This window comes from Lissotriton helveticus, chromosome 2_1 (genome assembly GCF_964261635.1).
Source record: "Lissotriton helveticus chromosome 2_1, aLisHel1.1, whole genome shotgun sequence".
Taxonomy (NCBI): Eukaryota; Metazoa; Chordata; class Amphibia; order Caudata; family Salamandridae; genus Lissotriton; species Lissotriton helveticus.
Window position 1 is genome coordinate 882,541,094 of NC_136059.1, and position 21,745 is coordinate 882,562,838.

Genomic DNA, 21,745 nt, shown 5'->3' on the forward strand with positions numbered 1-21,745 from the left:
TTACTAAAATTATTAAGTCCATTAGAACCATTAAAATGAAAGGTAATTTGAAATGTAAGCTTAACCGTGAGGTGTATGTTAACATGCCCGTGCCCAAAAGTATATATAGGAAGTGCTACAGTGCCAGCACTTAAATGAACCTTGCAACAGATAAGGGCAAAAAAAAAAACAACCACATCAGCTATCCCACAGCTGGACATTTCAGGATTGCATAATGGAGATAAAACCTCCATGAAATATTGTGTAGTGAGTATGTACCTAAACATCAGGAGACTTGAGTTTAGGTACATCCTAGATATGGACTCAAACCCCAGGGTCTTAATATTGATGAAGAGTTGGAGTTACATTTAGGATCATGTTGATTGCCTGCCCTGCCTAGGAAGTGGGATGCCAGTTGTGGTTAATGGAGATTTGCAAGAGATTTTATCTTTTTCCATTTGTTACAGAATGCCTGACGAAATGTTGATTTTGCACATCTCATCTCGGTATGGTCACTGCTGCAGCATTTGGATATTTTATTGCAGTATATGTGGAACCACATTTTGAATGTATTTTTTAGATTGCAGCACTTGGTTAATGCATAAATGTTTGCTTACATGCAGACTGATTATGGTCTCCTCAAAGGATCGCTAGGTGTGATATCCGCTCCGCAATCTAACTCAGAGAGCAACAAGTGTAAATAAAAGAGACTTACATAGTTCTACACCTGGTAATGTTGTAACAACTTGGAGCAACATTTTGAATTGGCATTTTTTTCCATTCTGAGAATATAAAAACATTATTTTTACGTTTTTAAGATGGCGGATACATTTCAATATGAGACAGTTTGTTGTTGGTGTTGTTGTTGAAGGCTGTAGGAATCACTATGATACACGGAATGAAATGTAATGGTATCTGACATCATGAACAAGGCTTTGATTAGCTGAAATACGTTAATGTGAATACTTGAGCAAATATGAATTAAAACATTACAAGCAGCTTCCAGAGTGCCAGTCTCTCTGTGATTTCAGTGAGAGAAAGTTTGGAATTTGAAGACGTTGGTGGTGGCCAAGTCAATAACTATGCATCACTGGCATTCAGATATATATATATATATATATCTTGGGTCCAAAAGGGCACTCACGGGGTGGTTTCAAATATACATTTATTTATGCAAATGTGTTTCGGCAATAAGCCTTCCTCAGTGCTTTAAATGTACATATGTTGCGTGCGACTTGAGTTAATTTAAATAGTAAAACACCCTTCTCATTGGTGAATTCCTAATGATGGAAAAAAAGAAGGAGCTGCAGTGATGTTCCATCAATTTCAGCCGCCATATTGGAAGGGGAGTGTCTTCGCACTTGGTATTAGTCAAGGCCAGTGACTTTGTACTTACCAATTGTGGCCGAATGGTTTATTGTGACATTTATGTAAAAAATAATGACTAATAACTAGTAAATTTCTTCATCAGTATTCAATGCTATGGGCTACTTTTTATCTATTCTTAGGATATATTTGCATTTTAGTTGCCTCAATGTTTTTTCTCTATTCCATCCTCGTGGGGATTTCTTTACATGATCAAACACACTGTAGTCAAAAACTTAGAGTCACATCTAAGGCATTCCCTGAAATGGCATGCTACAGGATGTGTGTCATCTCCAATCTTTATAGCTCATGAATGTTGTAATATTCTCTTATTCTTGTAGTTTTCTGCTACCTATTTATATTTTAGGGCAGGGGCTCTTAAGTATATAAACAGCATTTTCTGATTTACAGTTTAATGCTTGATTAATGAGTACTCTTTCTCCAATATCAGTTTGTTTTCTCCTTGTAGACAGGCTTTGCATTTACTGCATATTTTAAATCTGTTCCTAGGTCTCAACCAGTCAACTCTAGCACATAATAGTTTTTTTGCCAAGGTATCTTTGATGGACCGGGATTTTTTGTAAGTAACTGAGGGTTTAGGGCTGGTCTCTTGTCCTACCACTGGATCGTGACGAACAATGTGCCAGTGTCTCTGTAAAGCATGTCTTACTTTGTTGTACTGTTCCTTGTATGTAGTGATAAACTCACACTCACTGTCAATCTGGAGTTTATAATATTGGCTGTTTAAATAGTAGCTATACTCTAGTAAGTGTGGATGGCTACTCTAGATCTCGCTCGTTTTAAGGTTGCTTCATTATATCCCCTTGCTCTCAATCTTTTAGTCTTGTTATCCTCTGTTTTTACAAACAATGGTTGGGAACTTCAGAATATTTTCACCCTCAAGATTTTGCCATATATTTTTGAGTGCTATCATAACATGTAGTGTGGTCTTCCCAGATGTTTCTTTCCTGAACACAGTTGATGTGAGATTTGTACCGACCACTTAAAGTCTGACATCCCAAAATTTGAAACAACTCACAAATAGGTACACCTGTTATTAAAGAAAAAACAGGACAAACAACTAATCCAAAACAAAATGGTGTCATTTTTCTTTAAAAAAATCCTTTTTAGGACAAGAACCCTCACTCACCCGAAGGTGAAATGCTTCATTATAGGGATCCCTCTTCACACCCAGACTGCAAAGTCCCTTGTGTGTGCTACGACTCCGCAAATGGAGAGGAGCAGAGGTGTTTTATTCAACACAGCTGTTGCTGATGCAACTAGTAAAGGAAAGGTTCAAATTATTGATATTGATTTGCCTGACAAATTCCTCAGCAGACTTTTGGCTACCTTTCCTTAATAGAAAAAGTCATCAATATACCTTGTCCACAAACCAATGTGGGGGGGAACAACCTTGTAGTTCTGTGTTGCATAGCACCTGCTTCTCCCTCAGCCCATATGCAGATTTGCATAACTGGGAGCGAAGCAGGTGCCCATTGCTGTTCCTTGCATCTGTCTCAAGATTTCATTATTGAATATTGAATAGAAAGAAGTTACTTGTAAGGCACCATTGAATCATGGCTGACAACATCTCATTCTGCTGGTGAAAATGTATTGGCCTGAATTTCAAAAAATGTCTCACTGCTCTCCGTCCATCTTTATGCCTTATGTCAGGCCTGAATTTACTAGTCTCCTTCGTAGGTTAAGACTTAAAAGATTGCCTATTTACTCGGTTGGGAAGTGCCACTGTTCAATATCCCTGAGGCTTGTGTTGGTGCTGTTCATACAGATTCAGGTTAAGCCTCGTCAAGATTCCAAGATGGCGGCAGCAGTTAGTGGCTTGAAAACAGTTCTCGGTCTAGTGTTCAGCCAGTTCGAGCAGTGTAGCCGCAATCACACTTGCGCACTATGCGCTGAGCGCACTTCAACCATCATTTCTGAGGAGAAGCAGCATTTCTTCATCACGCATGCTGGCTACAGAAAATTCTTCAGGGGATTAGTGTTACTTCCCGATTTCTCTCTGCCTAACAAGTTCGCGAGTATACTATCTTTTGAATCCTGTTTTGGAGAATTTGGGAGTGCTGAGCCGTTACAGGTATTTTAGGAGCTTGGCAGCAGTTAAGTTGAGAGAGTTCATTAAAGCTCTCTACCAAGCTATTTTGAAGAAGCAGGCAGTTACCCTGAACATTTCCAAGTAAGTCTAGCAACTGAATTAACAGAACCAAGAAACTTTCAGTATCTTCCTCACCTTTCTTCTTCCGTCTTGTGAGAGGATATTTTGGAGACTATTAATCATTGTAATATAGCAGCTTATGAGACAGTGGACAATTCTAAAATTGTACATTATTGACATTCTGGAAAATCAACAGTACTTTTCTGTGAACTGTATTTCTCTCTGGATAAAGCAGCAGATAAAATAGAACATATTGTTAGATATAAATATATATATTTGTACTTACCATCGGTAACTCCTCAGTAAGCAAGCTGAAAAAGAAAGAAAGAAAGAACATTATTGTTGATGAATGTACTAAATCATAAAAGAGAGAAGCTACACCATCATTCACATAAAAAGTAATAGGTGGTAGTAGGTGAGGGTACGGAGGGATAGTTGAGAGTAGAATAAGAAGAAGTAAAATAGTGTTTGTGTTACAGGTGCACAGAAGACACTACTACTAATACATACTTAAGAGAGCAACAAGATCACTGAGCATATCAGGTAATAGGCAGTTGTAGGAGATGGCACAGAGGTATAGGTAGGAGTAGTATAAGAAGTAGTAAAAGTATTTTTATGTTGACAGGTGCCCTGAAGATGATGCCAGGTATTCAAGTGAGAAAGAGGCACAGCAATGGCAGTCTCTCTTGTCATCCCCATCCCCATCCCCTTTCCCCCTCTTTACTGTGAGTGGATTATCGAACCAACTGGCAGTGGAGTTTGGAATTTGGGGGAAAGTTAATCCGCTCCTGTGGTAGCTGAGTTTTCAGGTGCGTGGCACTGACACCTTATGCTTGTATACCGAGAACTTACATCCAGGCAAACCATTAAGCGATACCATGGATGTGATAATTGCGGCTGATCGAGGGAGTCAGAGAATTCTACACGATTTTAAGACAAAACCGCTCTTGAACTAATATCTGTAAGAACTTGAGATGCTCTATGGAACTTGCAGTCATCATGAGAGATATTTCTTACTGAAGGTGTTTTTTTCAATCCACAGGCACTGCAGTTGGATGGTCAGGACATATAAAACTTAGGAACACATATCCTACTTTTTAAATACCATGCAACCTGCCCTATGAGTGGTTAGGGCCTACCTAAGGGATGTCTTATAAGTATAAAAAAAGAAGGTTTAGGCTTGACAAAAGGTTTAACTTGCCAGGTCGAAATGGCAGTTTAAAACTGCACTGCAGGCTGCAATGGCTGACCTAAGACATGTTTTACAGTGTTGCTTTAGAGGATTGCTCAATGAGTGCTGAAGCCCACTTGTAGCAATTAATTTACAGGTCCTGGGTACATGTAGTACCATTTAGTAGGAATTTATGAGTAAGTTCACTGCGCCAATTGGGTGTATGCCACTTTTATTGTGTTTAAAGGGCCACGCACAATCACTCTAGCACTGGTTAGCAGGGGATAAATGTGCAGAGTCCTAATGCCAATAGAAACGATTTCAATAAAACAGGAGAGTGAAGGCAAAAAGTCTGGGGGAAATCACGCCACAGATGTCACGCCTAACAAACATGAAAATTGCAATCAAGTGAGGTTGTCACACATGAAACTTGGCCAGCTGCTGAAATAGGAAACAAACACTTTTGAGCAGTGCTGGTTGTCTGGGATGAGAGCAAATACTTAAGAACTGCTGTGCCAATACATTGCCTGTGCATCCACATCACAAAGTTGGTAAACTGAATTAGAACACCACCCTGGATAACAAGGTGCAGCTTGGTTCTAGTAAAACAAGGCTCACTATGCCACAAAAAATAATCACCACCTGACTGAATAGGGTCAAATAGGACAAAACCTGGCTTTGGTTGCTTGTGTTCGGGTTCAAAGAGGACCTAGATTGGCAGTTTGGACTGGACTTTTCCTATTGGAACAGGACCATGGCTGTTTTGTATATGGCTGGGTATAATCTAAGGAGGGATGATGGGCAACAAAATAATACCTGGGAAGTGGCCCGAGTAATTATCGGTTGCTGAGATAAATGGAAGGATTCAATCCATCTCTTCTTTATATTCCTCAATGCAACCTAACTGAACTTCCTAATAATGACTATGGCGGTCCCATGTACCGCCGTAGCCACGGTGGTAGTGTGGGCTGCAGAGTCAATACTGTGCAGGAACTGCCTTTGATGCTCCCATTCCGGTGCACTTTTTCAGAGGCACCGCCAAGGAAATGCCTGCCAGACACAAGAAAACGTATAATCTGGTGGTCGGTGTTCACACAGCTTTGGCGATGTGGGAGTGGGGTGCCAGTGTGGAGGCCCCGCTCCCATACAGCCAAACTCGTAAGCAGGCCATAACTCTCCAGCAGGTGACTTCAGGATTTTTAGAAGTGGTCTCATCAGGACATCACTAGTGATGCATCACAGGGGTGCGCTAGATGATGCACCACAAGAGGGCACTGGTTGTTACACTTCAGGGGAGCAGTGGATTATGTGACTCAGAGAGTGCAGGGTTTTTGCTCCTCAGGAGAGCACTGGGTAATGTGCCTAAATAAATTGCGATAAATTGTGATTTTTGCATTTGGGATGATGCATCCCAAATGCAAAAATACCGGTCTCAAAGGGGCAGATTTGTTTGCGACTGGTTTTTATGTTGATGCATGTGGCCCTTAAAGAGGTAAAACCTATTTGGAGGTAGATGCCATATTTAAAATAATTTATTTTAACAAACACTGTCCTCGCATGCCTACATTTATTAGGGCAAAATAAGTCTGATTTCTTTAGCACAAAAAAAAACTATAGGTCACATGCATCAACATAAAAACTGGTCACAAACTGGCAGAATCTGCCCCTTTGCGACCGGTATTTTAGCATTTGGGATGCATCACCCCAAATGCAATAATCGCAATTTAAGGAATCGCAAAATTTATGATTACTTAAATTGCGATTACATTTAAGGAATCACAGATTCCGATTACTTGACGTAATGCATTAAACAAAACAAATTGCGATTTTGCAAATATGAATCGCAAATTAACGTCAATCTAAAGTTGATGGTAATTTGCAATTTCTTTGAAAAATTCACTAAAGTGCATTTTTCAGAGTCCCACATTACATACACACATGCCCTTGGAGCATGTGTGTTCGCAACATGTTGATAAATTGTAATTTCAGGGATGCAACAGGGTGTCCTTTTGGCACCCTTGCACCCTTGAAATTGCATGCACAATTTGCGTGTATCAATTCCTTGTAGGCCCATAGGAATGAATGGGAATCAATTCCTTAATTGCGATTCGCAATTTAGGAGTCGCAATTAAGGAATGTGTAGGAATCACACCTTTTTTGCGAATCCTACATGCATAGGCAATAGCGATTCCTTAATTGCGATTCTTTAAAAATCGCAATTAAAGAATCGATGTTGTCTATTTTAATGCATGTGCACCTTTACCCTTTTCGGATAAACGGACATCTGGATCAGCTGTCCTGGATAGCGAACGATTCCTGTGTTCAATTGTAGGATGCACTCAAGAAGTTGCTGTTTTGTAGCAGTCCCCCTGCACAGAACGGAACTAACACAAGGTAATTCTTACCTGCAGACAGATCCTGAACATCCTTCTCTAGCTGCTATTCAGGAGCATTTGAAAAAAACAAATGACCAATTGAGCACACATCATTTATTAAGCTGTGGAAAAATTAGGATCTCACATTAGTAAATGCCTGCACTATCTGCGCTAATTTAGTGCTGTTTACTCAATCCATTCAGTTCACAGAGACCATGGCCTGTGTTGTATGTAACACTAGCTTACCCGTCACGCGTTGCTGCGATCTCAGAAGAAAGGAAACTTAAGGAAACTTGTTATGAGAACATTCAATTTACATTGTGTCATTTTTATCGAAACTTATTCATTTTAATATGGAAAACATTTTAAAGTGTTGTTTTAATTTTGTTTATTTATTCGAGTGCTTGTGGATACACGGTATTTTTTTGTTTTCCCGTCTGGTGCCTACACGAATAAATCAGAAGGTTTTCCGACGCGTGAGCTGGCCACATGCAGTTGTCCATGTGAGAAGCACGGATTCTCCAAATCTAGTGCACACACTTGCAGCAATTGTCCTTGTGCTTTGTTGATGGTCATTGCAAAAGCGAGTTGCACCGGAAAGTGTAAACGTTCAGTATTGGAAAGATTATGAGGGCCCTGGGTGGCCGGGAGGCCGATATTTAACTTTTTTTTTTTTTTTGCCAGAAACCTTCGCAGTAGTGTACTCAACAACTTTTAACACATTTTTTTTATTTTTTATTTTTGTAAATTTTTTTATTTATTTATTTTAAGCCAGAAACCTACGCGGGGGTGTATTCAACAACTTCCCAAAGTTTCATGCCGATCGGATGAACGATGTAGTAATGCATAAAGGACAAACGGACATACTTTGGGTGTTTTTATATATAGATTATTTCAACACACCGAATCCTATGCAACTCACATCACAGTTGCACACAGACATCACCCCTGCATAGCTGTAAAAAGCCTTTTTTCATGTATGGCACCTTCATGATTTCTGTGATAACCGGATTTCTTCCTAATCGTATAAGAAGGAAATGTTCAGATGTCATAGAACTGATGTTGTACAGAGGGTAAAGTTAATTCCTGAATCATGCTGCTTACAACTCAGTCACAAAGCCAGCAATTCCTCTTTGTATATGACATATGAAAACCACAAGTGGCATTATTAGTAGAGTTGCCTTTTCTGTGATGTCACTCCAGACTTTTTGCTTTTTCTGAAACCCATTTGTGCTCGTATGTTGTATGTGTGTACTGTGGTGCTACTATTCAGTGAAAACGTGTGCGTACATTGGTTCTAAAATAATAATGTCAAAATGAGTTTCACCACTTTGGTCTATTACATTTTCCAGTAAGGCCTTGAGGGATGTGCAGAAATACGTAAGGGTTGTGGAAGTTAAATGTTATATGTGGACTGCAGTGTATATTTACACCACACACATATATGACAACAATATATGGCAGCCACGTGTGTCACTCTTCTCTTGCCGGGCAGCAGTTCAAAAACACTGCAGTGACACATGGAAAAGAAAAGTACATTCTCCATGTATGAAAACGTATTTTATATAATGCTACCTCTCCCAAAAATTGTGCCGTGTCAGGCCACAGAGCGTGTTTAATAAATAAAAAAGTAGCAAAACAAAGTTTTTTAAATATGGGGCTCTCACAGTAACGAAATGTCCAAAAACAAAGCACTGTTTAACTGGTTATTTTCAACTAGATTCCCCATGAATGGGCGTATGTAAAAATAAAAAGGACATCTAACCTGGGCTTCTATTATTATTATTATTATTATTATTTATTTTTATAAAGCGCGATAGTCACCCGGAGGTATCCCAGCGCTAAAGAACCATGAATTCACCAGGTCGAAGGGGGAGAACTAAGCAGAGAAAAAAAAGGGAGGGGGAGTACAGATTTAGGGAAAAAGATGGGTTTTTAACAGTTTCCTGAAGCGCAGGTATTGAGGTTCAAGACGTAAATTACGGGGAAGTGAGTTCCAAAGGCGGGAGGCTTGTACTGAGAAACGTCTACCTCCTGCTCGGGTTTTCCTGAATCTAGGGATGTTGGAAAAATTTTCTGCATTGGAGCGGAGGGACCTAGAGTTCCTATAGGGAGTGATGATGTTACTGAGAACAGGAGGGCCTTGATTCTGCAGCGTTTTATGAACAAGACATAGGGCTTTGAATTTGACTCTCTCCCTTATGGGGAGCCAATGGAGGAGTTTAAGAGCGGGCTTGGCAGATGATCTAGCCGGGGTGTTAGTGATGATCCGGGCAGCCGTGTTCTGAATTATCTGCAGTCTGGTGAGGGTCGCTTCGGGGGCACCCATGTAAATCACATTGCTATAGTCCAATCTCGATATGATGAGACCTTGGACTAAAAGTTTTTGGGATTTAGGGGGAAGAAGGGGCAGAACTTTCCTCAGAGATTTTAAGAGGCCGAAGCAGGTCCCTGCCACCTTCTTTGATTGTGAGGTAAAGGAGAGATCGGAATCGATCCACACACCCAAACTTTTCACCTCTTTTTTTGGATCAGGGGGTGGACCCAAACAGGCTGGCCAGCTGTCCAGGGGAAGTGAGGCTCCTTCCGGGCCTAGTATAAGGACCTCGGTTTTTGTCCCGTTGAGTTTTAAGGCTGATCTGTTCATCCAATGATGGACCTGCATAAGGCAGTTGAACAGATCAGCTTTCTGTTGCTTGGGATGGGATAGAGACACCACAAGTTGAGTGTCGTCGGCGTAGCTGACGACGCTCACTCCGAAAGGGATGATAACCTCCTCCAATGTGGACATATAGATATTAAATAAAGTGGGACTCAGGGAGGAGCCCTGAGGCACACCACATTGGAGGGGCATTTCGGAGGAGCGGGCGTTCTTTTCCCAGATCTGGTAGGACCGTTGGGCCAGGAAGGATGAAAGCCAGGATAGGGCTGTACCTTTCACTCCCACCCCAGCCAATCTTTTGATAAGAAGTTGGTGGTCAACTGTATCGAACGCTGCACTAAGGTCGAGGAGGATCACTGCCACTGATCCTCCCCCATCCAATAGTGCTCTTGCCTCCTCTACAGCAGCCAAAAGGGCGATATCCGTGCCCTGTCCAGGTCGGAAACCTGTCTGGGAGCTTTTTAATTTATTATTGGCCTCTAGGAACTGAGAAAGTCTCCTATTGACCAATTTTTCTGCGACCTTGCTCACCCCCGGCAGTAGGGAGATAGGTCGGTAATTAGTTAGGTTCTCGGGGTCCAGTGTAGGTTTCTTCAGCAGGGCTTTCACCACCGCCTTCTTCCAACTTAAGGGTACGGTTCCTTGTTGGAGTGAGGTGTTAATCAGGTGGGTAAGGGAGGGGATGATGGTGGGGGCTACCTTTTTAAGGATACGGAGGGGAGCAGGGTCGCTAGGGGAGCCGCTCTTCATAGAGTTGAACACATTACTCACCTCGTCTACCGTGACCTGGCCCCACGTGGACAGGCAGGTGGTGGTGTGTGGACAAGTGATATTTTCCTCAGGGCTGGAGGGGGGAATAGATTCCAGAATTAGTCTAATTTTGTCGTGGAAGAAATTGGCTAGTTTCTGGCATTTCTCCAGATCGGCTTTAGGATCGGCCGTGGGTCCCGTTCCTTGTCCTTGGGGTTTAGACAGCTCTTTAAGGATTGCGTATGCTTCCTTACTGGAGCAGCCTGCTTTCTCTATTCTCTCCTGAAAAAACATGCTTTTGGTTTTATGAATGGCAGTTTTATAGTTCAGGAGAGAAATAGAGTAGAGGTTCTTGTTGGTCGATGTTTTGTCGCGCCTCCAGGAGCGTTCGGTTTTTTTACACTCTTGACGTAGAGTTTTAAGCTCAGTAGTGTACCATAGAGCTGGTGATATTCTTTTAGGTTGTTTCCGAGTGGTAGTTATCGGGAGCAATGTATCCAGAGAAGAAGTGATCCAGTTGCTGAATTGACTGTCAGCTATATTGGGATCAGATGAGAGCGCAGGGGTGGACTCTGCAAGAGAGGTGGCCCAAGTCTCCGGGGATAGTTTGCGCCATTGTCGGTCGGTGACTTGGATTTTAGGGATCGAGTCAGTGGAAGTGGGGATTTCTATTGGAATTCTATAACGCATATTAGCAAGCCCATTATCGCCGTTTTAGCGGCAGTTTCCTGCCGCTAAAACAGCGATCATTTTAACGAGGTTTTTGCTAATATGCCCCTTAGTTTCTATCTTCGAATGGGAAAATTCTAGAAAATTAGCATTGTGGGCGTGGAGTGGAGTGGAGTGGTGCAGTTGGCAGAACAGATGACTTCCTTAACAATACCTCTGTTGACTTGCTTTTGCTAAATCGAACTGGAAGGATCTGCTCCCATTTATTTAGAAGGTTCTTCTAAACTTTGGGGCTGCAGACCCAACAGGGAGAAAAAACAGTTCTGGACACTTACAGAGGGAGAAGACCTCATCTAAAGAGAAGAGTAGTTTATGGTGAGGAAGAGTCCCTTCTGATGGAAGAAATGGTTAGCTAGTTCAGATTTAGGAATTATGGAAATGTTTACAGTAAAGCAAGGAGTATGTGCTGCAAATAGAGGTGGGCATAAGTCAATGTAGACATTATTTGATAGTAAAAAAGAGCCAATCACTGCCTCATATACAGGAAAAGGTATCCTGCCTCATGGAGCTCTGCCTAGCTACATAAGCAGGATGCAGGAACTAAAGACTGTCATAACACTACCTCTTTTGACTTGGAGATGCCAAATGAAACTGACAGGATCTGCTTGTATTCTTTCTCTTGCTCTACCAAACTTTTTGTCCGCAGTACTAGCAGGGTGGAAAAACGGGGAACATCCTTTACGACGCGGATGTTACCCCGCGCTATCATTACGACACGTCACTTACAACGCAAGTCGTAACCACGACTTGCGCTGGAGGGCACTCAAGGACAAGGAATAGTTAATTTACAATTCCATCACCTTCCCTACTATCCACGGGGACTGGTGTTAGAATAGTAAATTAAACTATTCCTAAGTCCGCACCCTACAGCGCAAGTCGTGGTAAAGACTTGCGTTGTAAAACACGCGTTGTAACGGTACGCGTGGTAATAGCCCGCGTCGTACCGTCATACATCCTGGAAAAACAGTTCTTTCCCACTGAAGGATTTTGAGAACCAAAAAGTGACTAAGTCCAAAGATAAAACCTTGTACTGGAGAAGCGCGGCCAATCTATCCAGCTGCTACTATGAAATCTAGCTTTGTCCACTCTTAACTTTTGGCACCAAAATCAATAGATTCAGCTGGAGCTCGAGAAAGACATTTCTAACTTCAAGGGATCCTTGCCAGAATCAGCCTCAGAGCTTGCTCGGCTGGAAGATTTTGATTTGCAAAAAGAAAGTAGACAAAGTCAGAAGGTAAAAACTTTGAATAGGCCAATCTACGTGGTGTATACGACCTATGCTCCATTGCGGTTGGCATGAAATTAGGCCTGCTCAACCATAGACTGATACTGTACATTGATGCTTTACTTTTTTTAGTCACTTTTTTACTTTGAGTAGTTAAAAATTCAAATTGCTCATACCCCTCATCCAATTTATATTCTTTTGGTGTCTTTTGCTCATTAACTTTTCTCTATTTTTCTAACTTTATTGCATTCTTTTCTTGTCCTTAAATATGTTGGTACTGCTTTAGCTTAACACACATTTTCTGGGAGGGGAAATTGTCTGCTGCTTGAGCCATGAGTACCAAGGGTTGACCAGTGTTTCACTGAGACTTGTATCAATACATAACCATGTTCTGTTTGTTAAGTTGGTAAATGCCTTCCATCCCAAAATGAACAACGCACTTTCTGACATTGTTCTTACAGCCATAACTAAAAATGCACTCAAGATATATGTGGTCCTTCCCAATACATATCAAATATTGGTAGTACTTCATGGAGCAGTGTAGAAAGAAGGGTAAAAGAAGTTAAACACGGAAGCTTTTAGCCTGGGCAATATTTTGACCATTGCAGGAGCAATTTGACACGGAAAAGAGAAAAGGGACATAATTTTTTGTAAACTATGAGGCTTATTTATGAGAGTCCTGCATCACTTTTGCAGCACGTACAGTGGTATATGTGTTTAATTAGGGCTCTCAGGTTGATTTATGAAGCCACGCAAAGCAACCCTGTGTAGCTTTGAATGGCCTCATAAATCATGAGTAAGCAGTGCTGAATTTGAGCCGGTGCTTTCCGGTGCTTAGCATCGGCACCCAATCTTCAGCACAGGTGCTCATAGCACCAATTAAGGGCACACTCATTCAGAAGGTATGTGATTTTCCCCAGAATCACAGGATGTTCAGCCACTCAGAGACTCGAACCCAGTTAGCCAGCTCCGAAATCCGCAGCTCTAACCATTAGGCCAAATCCTCTTCAGCAAAATAAGTGCTGGGGCTCTAGTCAGGAGGCAGTTTGCACCAGCACATTTCTGCTGGTAGAGCTGCCTACGGAGGACAGTCCCGCCACTTTTTATTTTACAAATTAACCACTGTGAGTAAGGCGATGCAGTGCAAATCACTGCGTTGCCTTACTCTGTGCCCGGAAGGCATCCAATGGGATTTGCGTTGTGTTTTCCCATGCTACGCCCATGGAACTTGACGCTGCCCCAGATTTACAAATTCATGTAAACCTGGGGAAGCACCAAATCTGTGCTCCTTCTGAGGTTAGGTGTAACGAGGAGAAACATGTTTGTTTCGCCTCGTTTTTTCCTCTTTCCCATTCTGCAGCACACATAGAAGGAGGAAAACGCCTTTTTGGATTGTTTTTGTGCAGGTAGGTGCTCCTTCCTGCACAAAAACAATTCTGCATGCAACAGAGGCACCCTTGCACCATGAACATTAGCGCTAGGTTGCAGAAACTGTGCAAGCGCAATGAGAAAGGACAGGAATGCACTGTATTGCTTAAATACGGTGCATTCCTACCCTTTCATTTTGGCATAGGGAAGCGCAGCAAGGTGTCTTGCTGTGCGGCTCTACGCCAAAATCCTCAAAACGAGGCCCTAGTTCCGTGGTTCTCAAACTGTGCGCCACGGCACCCCGGTGCGCCGTTATGCGTTGCCAGGGGCGCCGCGGCACGATGTGGGAAATTACAGTGGCAGCGCTAGACATTTAGAAATGACACCGGCATAATCGTTATAACTCCGCCACTTTAAGGAAACAGGAATATAAAGAAAGGGTAGTCTGATCTGTAAGGAAAATGCAGAGTGGAGCAGCAGGGGCTCTTGGAAGGGGTGAAACAACAGCAAGGCCTGATTAACATGCAAATGGTCTTTAAAAGACCTGTGAAGTGCTCGGGTGCGGCTGCTTGTGTGCCCAGGAGGTCTTATCCACAGGCTGCCACACACAACTGGGGTAGGGGACTGGGGGTTGGGGCTGAAGCCCTTGAGTTCAGTGGGTGTTGCGCACCTGAGTCTGAGGGCACAAAGAGAACAGGCATGGAGATAATGGATAGAGGGCACGAAGGGAGCAGACATTGAGGAAAGGGGCAGTCTCAGGTCACGAAGGGAGCAGGCATGGAGGAAAGGGGCAGTCTCAGGGTAGGAAGGGAGCAAGCATGGAGGAAAGGGGCAGTCTCAGGGCACGAAGGGAGCAGACATTGAGGAAAGGGGCAGTCTCAGGGCACGAAGGGAGCAGGCATGGAGGAAAGGGGCAGTCTCAGGGCACGAAGGGAGAAGGCATGGAGGAAAGGGGCAGTCTCAGGGCACCAAGGGAGCAGACATGGAGGAAACGGGCAGTCTCAGCGCACGAAGGGAGCAGGCATGGAGGAAAGGGGCAGTCTCAGGCAGTCTCAGGGCATGAAGGGAGAAGCCATGGAGGAAAGGGGCAGTCTCAGGGCACGAAGGGAGCAGGCATGGAAGAAAGGGACAGTCTCAGGCAATCTCAGGGCATGAAGGGAGAAGGCATTGGAGGAAAGGGGCAGCCTCAGGGCATGAAGGAAGCAGGCATGGAGGAAAGGGGCAGTCTCAGGCAGTCTCAGGGCACGAAGGGAGAAGGCATGGAGGAAAGGGGCAGTCTCAGGGCACGAAGGGAGCAGCCATGGAGGAAAGGGGCAGTCTCAGGCAGTCTCAGGGCATGAAGGGAGAAGCCATGGAGGAAAGGGGCAGTCTCAGGGCACAAAGGGAGCAGGCATCAAGGAAAGGGGCAGTCTCAGGTAGTCTCAGGGCATGAAGGGAGAAGGCATGGAGGAAAGGGGCAGTCTCAGCGAACGAAGGGAGCAGGCATCAAGGAAAGGGGCAGTCTCAGGTAGTCTCAGGGCATGAAGGGAGAAGGCATGGAGGAAAGGGGCAGTCTCAGCGAACGAAGGGAGCAGGCATGGAGGAAAGGGGCAGTCTCAGGCAGTCTCAGGGCACGAAGGGAGAAGGCATGGAGGGAAGGGGCAGTCTCAGGGCACGAAAAGAGCAGGCATGGCGGAAAGGGGCAGTCTCAGGCAGTCTCAGGGCATGAAGGGAGAAGCCATGGAGGAAAGGGGCAGTCTCAGGGCACGAAGGGAGCAGGCATCAAGGAAAGGGGCAGTCTCAGGTAGTCTCAGGGCATGAAGGGAGAAGGCATGGAGGAAAGGGGCAGTCTCAGCGAACGAAGGGAGCAGGCATGGAGGAAAGGGGCAGTCTCAGGCAGTCTCAGGGCATGAAGGGAGAAGCCATGGAGGAAAGGGGCAGTCTCAGGGCACGAAGGGAGCAGGCATCAAGGAAAGGGGCAGTCTCAGGTAGTCTCAGGGCATGAAGGGAGAAGGCATGGAGGAAAGGGGCAGTCTCAGCGAACGAAGGGAGCAGGCATGGAGGAAAGGGGCAGTCTCAGGCAGTCTCAGGGCACGAAGGGAGAAGGCATGGAGGGAAGGGGCAGTCTCAGGGCACGAAGGAAGAAGGCATGGAGGAAAGGGGCAATCTCAGGGCACGACGGGAGCAGGCATGGAGGAAAGGGGCAGTGTCAGGCAGTCTCATGGCACGAAGGGAGAAGGCATGGAGGAAAGGGGCAGTCTCAGGGCACGAAGGGAGCAGGCATGGAGGAAAGGGGCAGTCTCAGGCTGTCTCAGGGCATGAAGGGAGAAGCCATGGAAGAAAGGGGCAGTCTCAGGGCACGAAAAGAGCAGGCATGGCGGAAAGGGGCAGTCTCAGGCAGTCTCAGGGCATGAAGGGAGAAGGCATGGAGGAAAGGGGCAGTCTCAGGGCACGAAGGGAGCAGGCATGGAGGAAAGGGGCAGTCTCAGGGCACGAAGGGAGCAGGCATGGAGGAAAACGGCAGTCTCAGGGCATGAAGGGAGAAGGCATGGAGGAAAGGGGCAGTCTCAGGGAATGAAGGGAGAAGGCATGGAGGGAAGGGGCAGTCTCAGGGCACGAAGGCAGCAGGCATGGATAGAAGGGCGAGTCAGAAGGCACGTATGGAGATGGCATGGACAGAAGGGGTAGTCGGAGGTCACGAAGAAAGGAGGCATGCACAGAAGGGGCAGTCTGAGGGCGTGGGGGCAGGCATGAACAAAGGGGGCAGTAAGAGTGCAACAGGAAGTACACCAGAGGTCGGGCTTACATCCCCACCCACCCGTCCACCGGTAAAAAAATGGGGGGGAGCCATGGCCAACTGCCAATTAGGTCAAGGGAGCCACGGGTCAAAAAAGTTTGGGAACCACTGCCCTAGTTGTATACTTGCTGAACAAAAATTCAAGAAAGTCCTATTGGTTCATTAAAAATGCTAGCTGAGACCAATAATCATTATCACACTATGCAAAGCCAGTTTCAAGGTGCAATTGCAATCAGCTTGCATGGTCTCCCCGGCAATTAACTTGAAATTGGTCAACTCAAATGTATTTCAAGAAAATGGAGTGTATGCCAGCCGACCTAATGTGAAACACAGGCACCCCAGTTTACAGAAGACATGCCGGTATCATTTCCAAACAAGAGTAGAAGAAATTTGGTTAATCATAACCTAAAAATTGAATGAATTAAATACATTGACTGAACTGAATGGCCATATGGAAAATGTCAGCAATCACCCCACGGTCATGTTTGGGTTAGCGAAGGATTTCCTAAAGTAAACCCATTAGTCTAATGGCCTGGTCTTTGGCCGCCATACTAAATGAATACATTTTATTTACACAAAAATTGCACGTTAGCAAGTATTGAGAAAATTAAGAGGTTTTACTTCGGGTCATCTAGTCTTTTTATTTCAAAGTGATCTTATAAGGTGTGATTGAAATATCTGTGAAAACATAAAGGATGTGTTTAGATCGTGAGGCATTCCGCATTTATCTTCTATAATCACAGTCATTTCGTAACCTTAAGAGATGTCATATTGACCAAGCACACCGCTGCAAGACTGAGGCTTAGCAGGTGAGTAGCATCCACTGTTACAGACTGGACGACACAGTGAGGTACGGCAGGGCAATTGAGATATCGCGATAGACTTGACTACCTTCAGAATGAATTGGGGAAGGTGAGGGTAATTCGTGGAGGCCCCTGATTTTAGAAGTAAGCTTCTTTTTTGACAAATGTCCATTCAATATTGGCTTACGGCGTGCTTTCTGGCCCTATGCGATCTACCTGTTTCTACCCCCCGCGGGTTGCGCTCTCTGGATTTACGCGACTCTGTGACCTCCTCGCGGCGCCCTCTGCGCTCCTGGGAGGGCTGCGCGGCTGCCTTCTGATCCCAGCCGCCCCCTTCCCCCACCCTCAACACACATGCACTCGCTCCCCTTCTCCTCCCCCTGCTGCTCCCGCTCTCAGAGCCGGCTGAGCGCTGAGACAACGCGCTGCTGCTGCTGGCTGCGAGGGGCTGCCGGCTGCATCTGGAGAGAGGCGTGTTCTCTGCAAACTTGGCCCTCCTGTCTGCACTTTCTAGTGCCGCTTCTCTCCCTCCCGCTGCATCTGCGGACCTGTTCTCTCCGGGACTTAGGCTGGACTCGGGCAGTGAGACCTAGTCTGAGAACTCATCCTGTGGGCACATTACCGGCCGCCTGCTTAGACTGACAGAATCCCACCCTGGTCCTCAAGGTTTCACCCGGCGGCCGGCATCAAACGGAGCACCTCACTGAGCCACCTCGCAGCCGGCTTCTTATCACCGAGGGGGGGACGTGGCTGTGCCAAGTGCACCCCTCCTGCAGAAAAGCAAAGAGGAAAAGCAGACCACGCAGAGCCATCAATCACTTCTCTAGCCTTCAAAGTTTCCATCCGAGCGCTGCATGTGTTTGGGACATTTAGGCAGAGGGGACCAGAGACGGGAAAATGAAGCTGAGGCACGCCTGCTGCCTCTCTTACCTGCTGGGCTTTGTGTCACACTGCATCATTTCGGGTAAGGTCTTTTGGTTCTGCTGTGCGCCAGTCTTTTGAGCTTTATTGGGTGATCCTTTTAATGTCCGCAGGTTTGAATAGGCGCCATATGGCTTCCTACGCGCTGTGGCATTCCAGACATCCACGTATGGGTAAAACGCGTGCTCGGGGCATACCTGCATATTTCATATTGAAAAAATAAAGGAGGCATGTGTCTGCTCAGCTGATCTCCCGACAGACAGTGTTGTCAAACATCTACTATGCTCATTGATACCAGCCAATGTACAGATGCAGCTTTTGCAGATAAGTGCACGTAGTGTTCAGGGCTGCACGTGTATCAGTTCCTAATGGAACCAAGACGCATGAAGTATACTGCTTCTTTCTGCTGCAAAAATTAGTTCATTTCAACGCAGACCGGCATTCAACACTTGCGCGTGTCCAAGGACCGCGTAGAGCAGGTGTTAGTGTTACCCAATTTAAATGGGCTCAGTCTAAGGTTCTCGGAAAAAAGGAAGTTTGAGTCGGCATAGTCGGGATGTGAACCCATGCACGGCAAATCACAGTATATACCTGGGTGGCAAGCATCCCCATTGGACCATTTTACCAGCATCTGAGTATAATTTCATGCAGAAGTTGAAGCATACAGCTTGGGAGTCTGTATGACTTCAAGTCAGTTGCTGGGGCATGTTATATCCCGGGAAATGCAAGGATTGAATAAAGTGACCTCTTAGTTACTTTTTAACATCCTCCGCACCCACACTCATACACAGAAACACACTGAGCATACATGCCTCCCATTCTGACTATTTCTTCTGTGTCTGTGTAGGGAGATTGTGACCACCAATAGACCCTTGGCTTTTGCGTCTCACAAAATAGTGTTAGTACATTGGTCATGTAGGTTTTTGCATGTGCAAACAGGTTGCAAACCCGTTTGCGCATGCAAAAACTATTCGTACATCTGGCCCTAGATGGGTTAGGGCTTGCAAGAATACCGCATAATAGCCTTCCAGGGAAATAATCCGAGACACAGAGACAAGAGCACCATCTTCTGCAACATTCTACACATCTTACTAGTAGGTGAAAGTTCACCTGAGGCACTCTAGGAGGCGCAGATTTGACATGTTGGCATCCTGCAATGCCATCTTGAAAATTACTGGATACAGGGGGTTTCAAATGAATGAATGAATGAAGGAAGGTAGATGATGCATAGCACAACTCCATGCAGGGAACCTCCCCCAGGGTACGTTTTAACATGTAGTGAATGTATTAAAGTCCTGAATAAGTGTGTTTCAAGGTGTTGCTGAATCAGATGTGGTTACTCTCGGAGTGAAAGTTCCCAAGTAGGTTGTATCAGATCAGTATCCTCTGACTGTGAATATTCTGCCTCCTTTTGAGTTTCTGCATGTTCAGGGCTCCGGAATACATTGTGGGTTATGTGTGCAGGTTGGGTATTAAGAAGGACGCTTATGTTCAGTGCTTTGATGATGGATCTTGAGGTCCTGATTCACGAAGGTCAATTTATGCTGTTGTGTAAGTTTACATTTTTGAGGTTTTGACAAAACAGTTTGTGAGTAGTATCTTTACGAGTGCAGAGTCTCTGCACATAAAAAGCCTATCTTTTATGTGCATTCAAAAACTCGTAAATCTCTTTGTGACTGCTAAACACTCATAAACGTATGCAAAAAAAGTAAGTTACATTTGTGAAGCAGACCCCGAGTGTTCCTGTTGATGCATTTGTAGGCGAGGACCTCAAAGGAGGAACACATGGACTACATTTACTACTTCAGTGAGATGGAGTTCCTGATCTCTTTTATTGCTGCCTGTAGTTTGTTAGCTACTTAGAGGTGTGTTAATCGCTCTTTTGATTGGTGGAGGTTCCAAAACTTGGTGCAGTCAGATCTCAAATAAACAGCTGTTCCAAATGCTTATGAATGGACCTCTACCAGGATAAACAGAGGAACAAGTCATTTATATTGCTCTGTTTGTGAATATATAAATATGTCCTACTACAGAACTGCACAAAGAACAATTGATGGCCTGAATGCAGAACAATGTCATACATTCACCCCAGTACAGAGATCTGGGCCTAAATCCATCTTTTTTTTGCTCACCATGCCATTCCAGTTTGGACCCAGCCATATGCAAATCAGTCTTGACCCTGCGCCCAATGGGAACGGTTCAGCCCGAACTGCCAGGCCAGGTCCTTCCTGGACTGGAAACAAGCATCCTAGGACCGGTTCCGGGCTTTCAGCCCTCATCAGCCAGGATAGAATGACTCCAGTGGCATGGAGAGCACAGTAACCACGTCTGGGCATACCCGTCCCACTCGGAGTGACAAATGCAAAAAGAACAATTGATGGAGAGAATGCAGAACAATGTCATACATTCACCCCAGTACAGAGATCTGGGTCTAAATGTATTCTTTTTTTGCTCACCATGCTATTCCAGTTTGGACCCAGCCATATGCAAATCAGTCTAGACCCTGCGCCCAATGGGTAAAGTCCAGCCCGAACTGCCAGGCCAGGTCCTCACTGGACTGGAAATAAGCATCCTGGGACCGGGTCCTGGGCTCACAGTGCCACTGGAATTAAGCTATCCTGGCTGAAGAGGGGTGAAACTCTGAAACTGGTCCTAGGATGCTTGTTTCCGGTCCAGAGAAGACCTGGCTTGGCAGTTCGGGCTGGAATGTTCCCATAAGACACAGGGTCAAGCCTGATTTACATATGGCCAGGTCTAAACTGGGGTGGTATGGTGAGCAAAAGAATGATGGATTTGACCCAGATCACTTGACTGGGGTGAATGTTTTGATTTGTTCTGCACTCCGTCCATCATTGTGTGTGTTTGCTTTTTCGCCCTGAGTGCGCCAGGTATGCCCAGACGTGGGTTCTGGACTCACTGTGCCACTGGAATCAAGCAATCCTGGCTGAAGAGGGATGAAACTCCAAAACCGGTCCTAGGATGCTTGTTTCCGGTCCAGGGAGGATCTGGCTTGGCAGTTCGGACTGGACTGTTCCCATGAGGCACAGGGTCAAACCTGATTTACATATGGCCAGGTCTAAACTGGAGTGGCATGGTGAGCAAAATAATGATGGATTTAACCCAGATCTCTTGACTGGGGTAAATGTTTTGATTTGTTCTGCATTCCATCCATCAATTGTGTGTCTTCTACTACAGAACTGGCCAGAAACATTTTGTTCATAAATAACTCCACAAGGGTTTCTGAGGTACAAGTATAAATGTTAGAAGAGCAGGATTCTTGAGGGTTTTGAAAGAAAATCTGTCTGAAGTTGAACAAAAGTTGTCTAAATTGAGCAGCTAGCATTAGTTGAATTCAAAGTGTGTGACATTAGGGGGAAGGAGTGTGTGAGTCCTACTTTGGAGCGTCGCATACACAAATGCAGAGGCACAAAGGGTAGTCTCAACACAA

At 44.9% G+C, this 21,745-nt stretch overlaps 1 protein-coding gene across 1 annotated transcript in view; it reads left to right on the forward strand.

Annotated features, from left to right (window-relative positions):
• The first annotated feature begins 17,789 nt into the window (after positions 1–17,789).
• Positions 17,790–21,745, forward strand: part of ADAMTS19 (ADAM metallopeptidase with thrombospondin type 1 motif 19) — a 1,315,906-nt gene continuing 1,311,950 nt past the window's right edge. Inside the window, exon 1 of the mRNA XM_078675613.1 lies at positions 17,790–18,340. Within this exon, the coding sequence (XP_078531739.1) occupies positions 18,274–18,340 (67 nt within the window). The 5' untranslated portion in view covers positions 17,790–18,273. The remainder of the gene's footprint in view (positions 18,341–21,745) is intronic.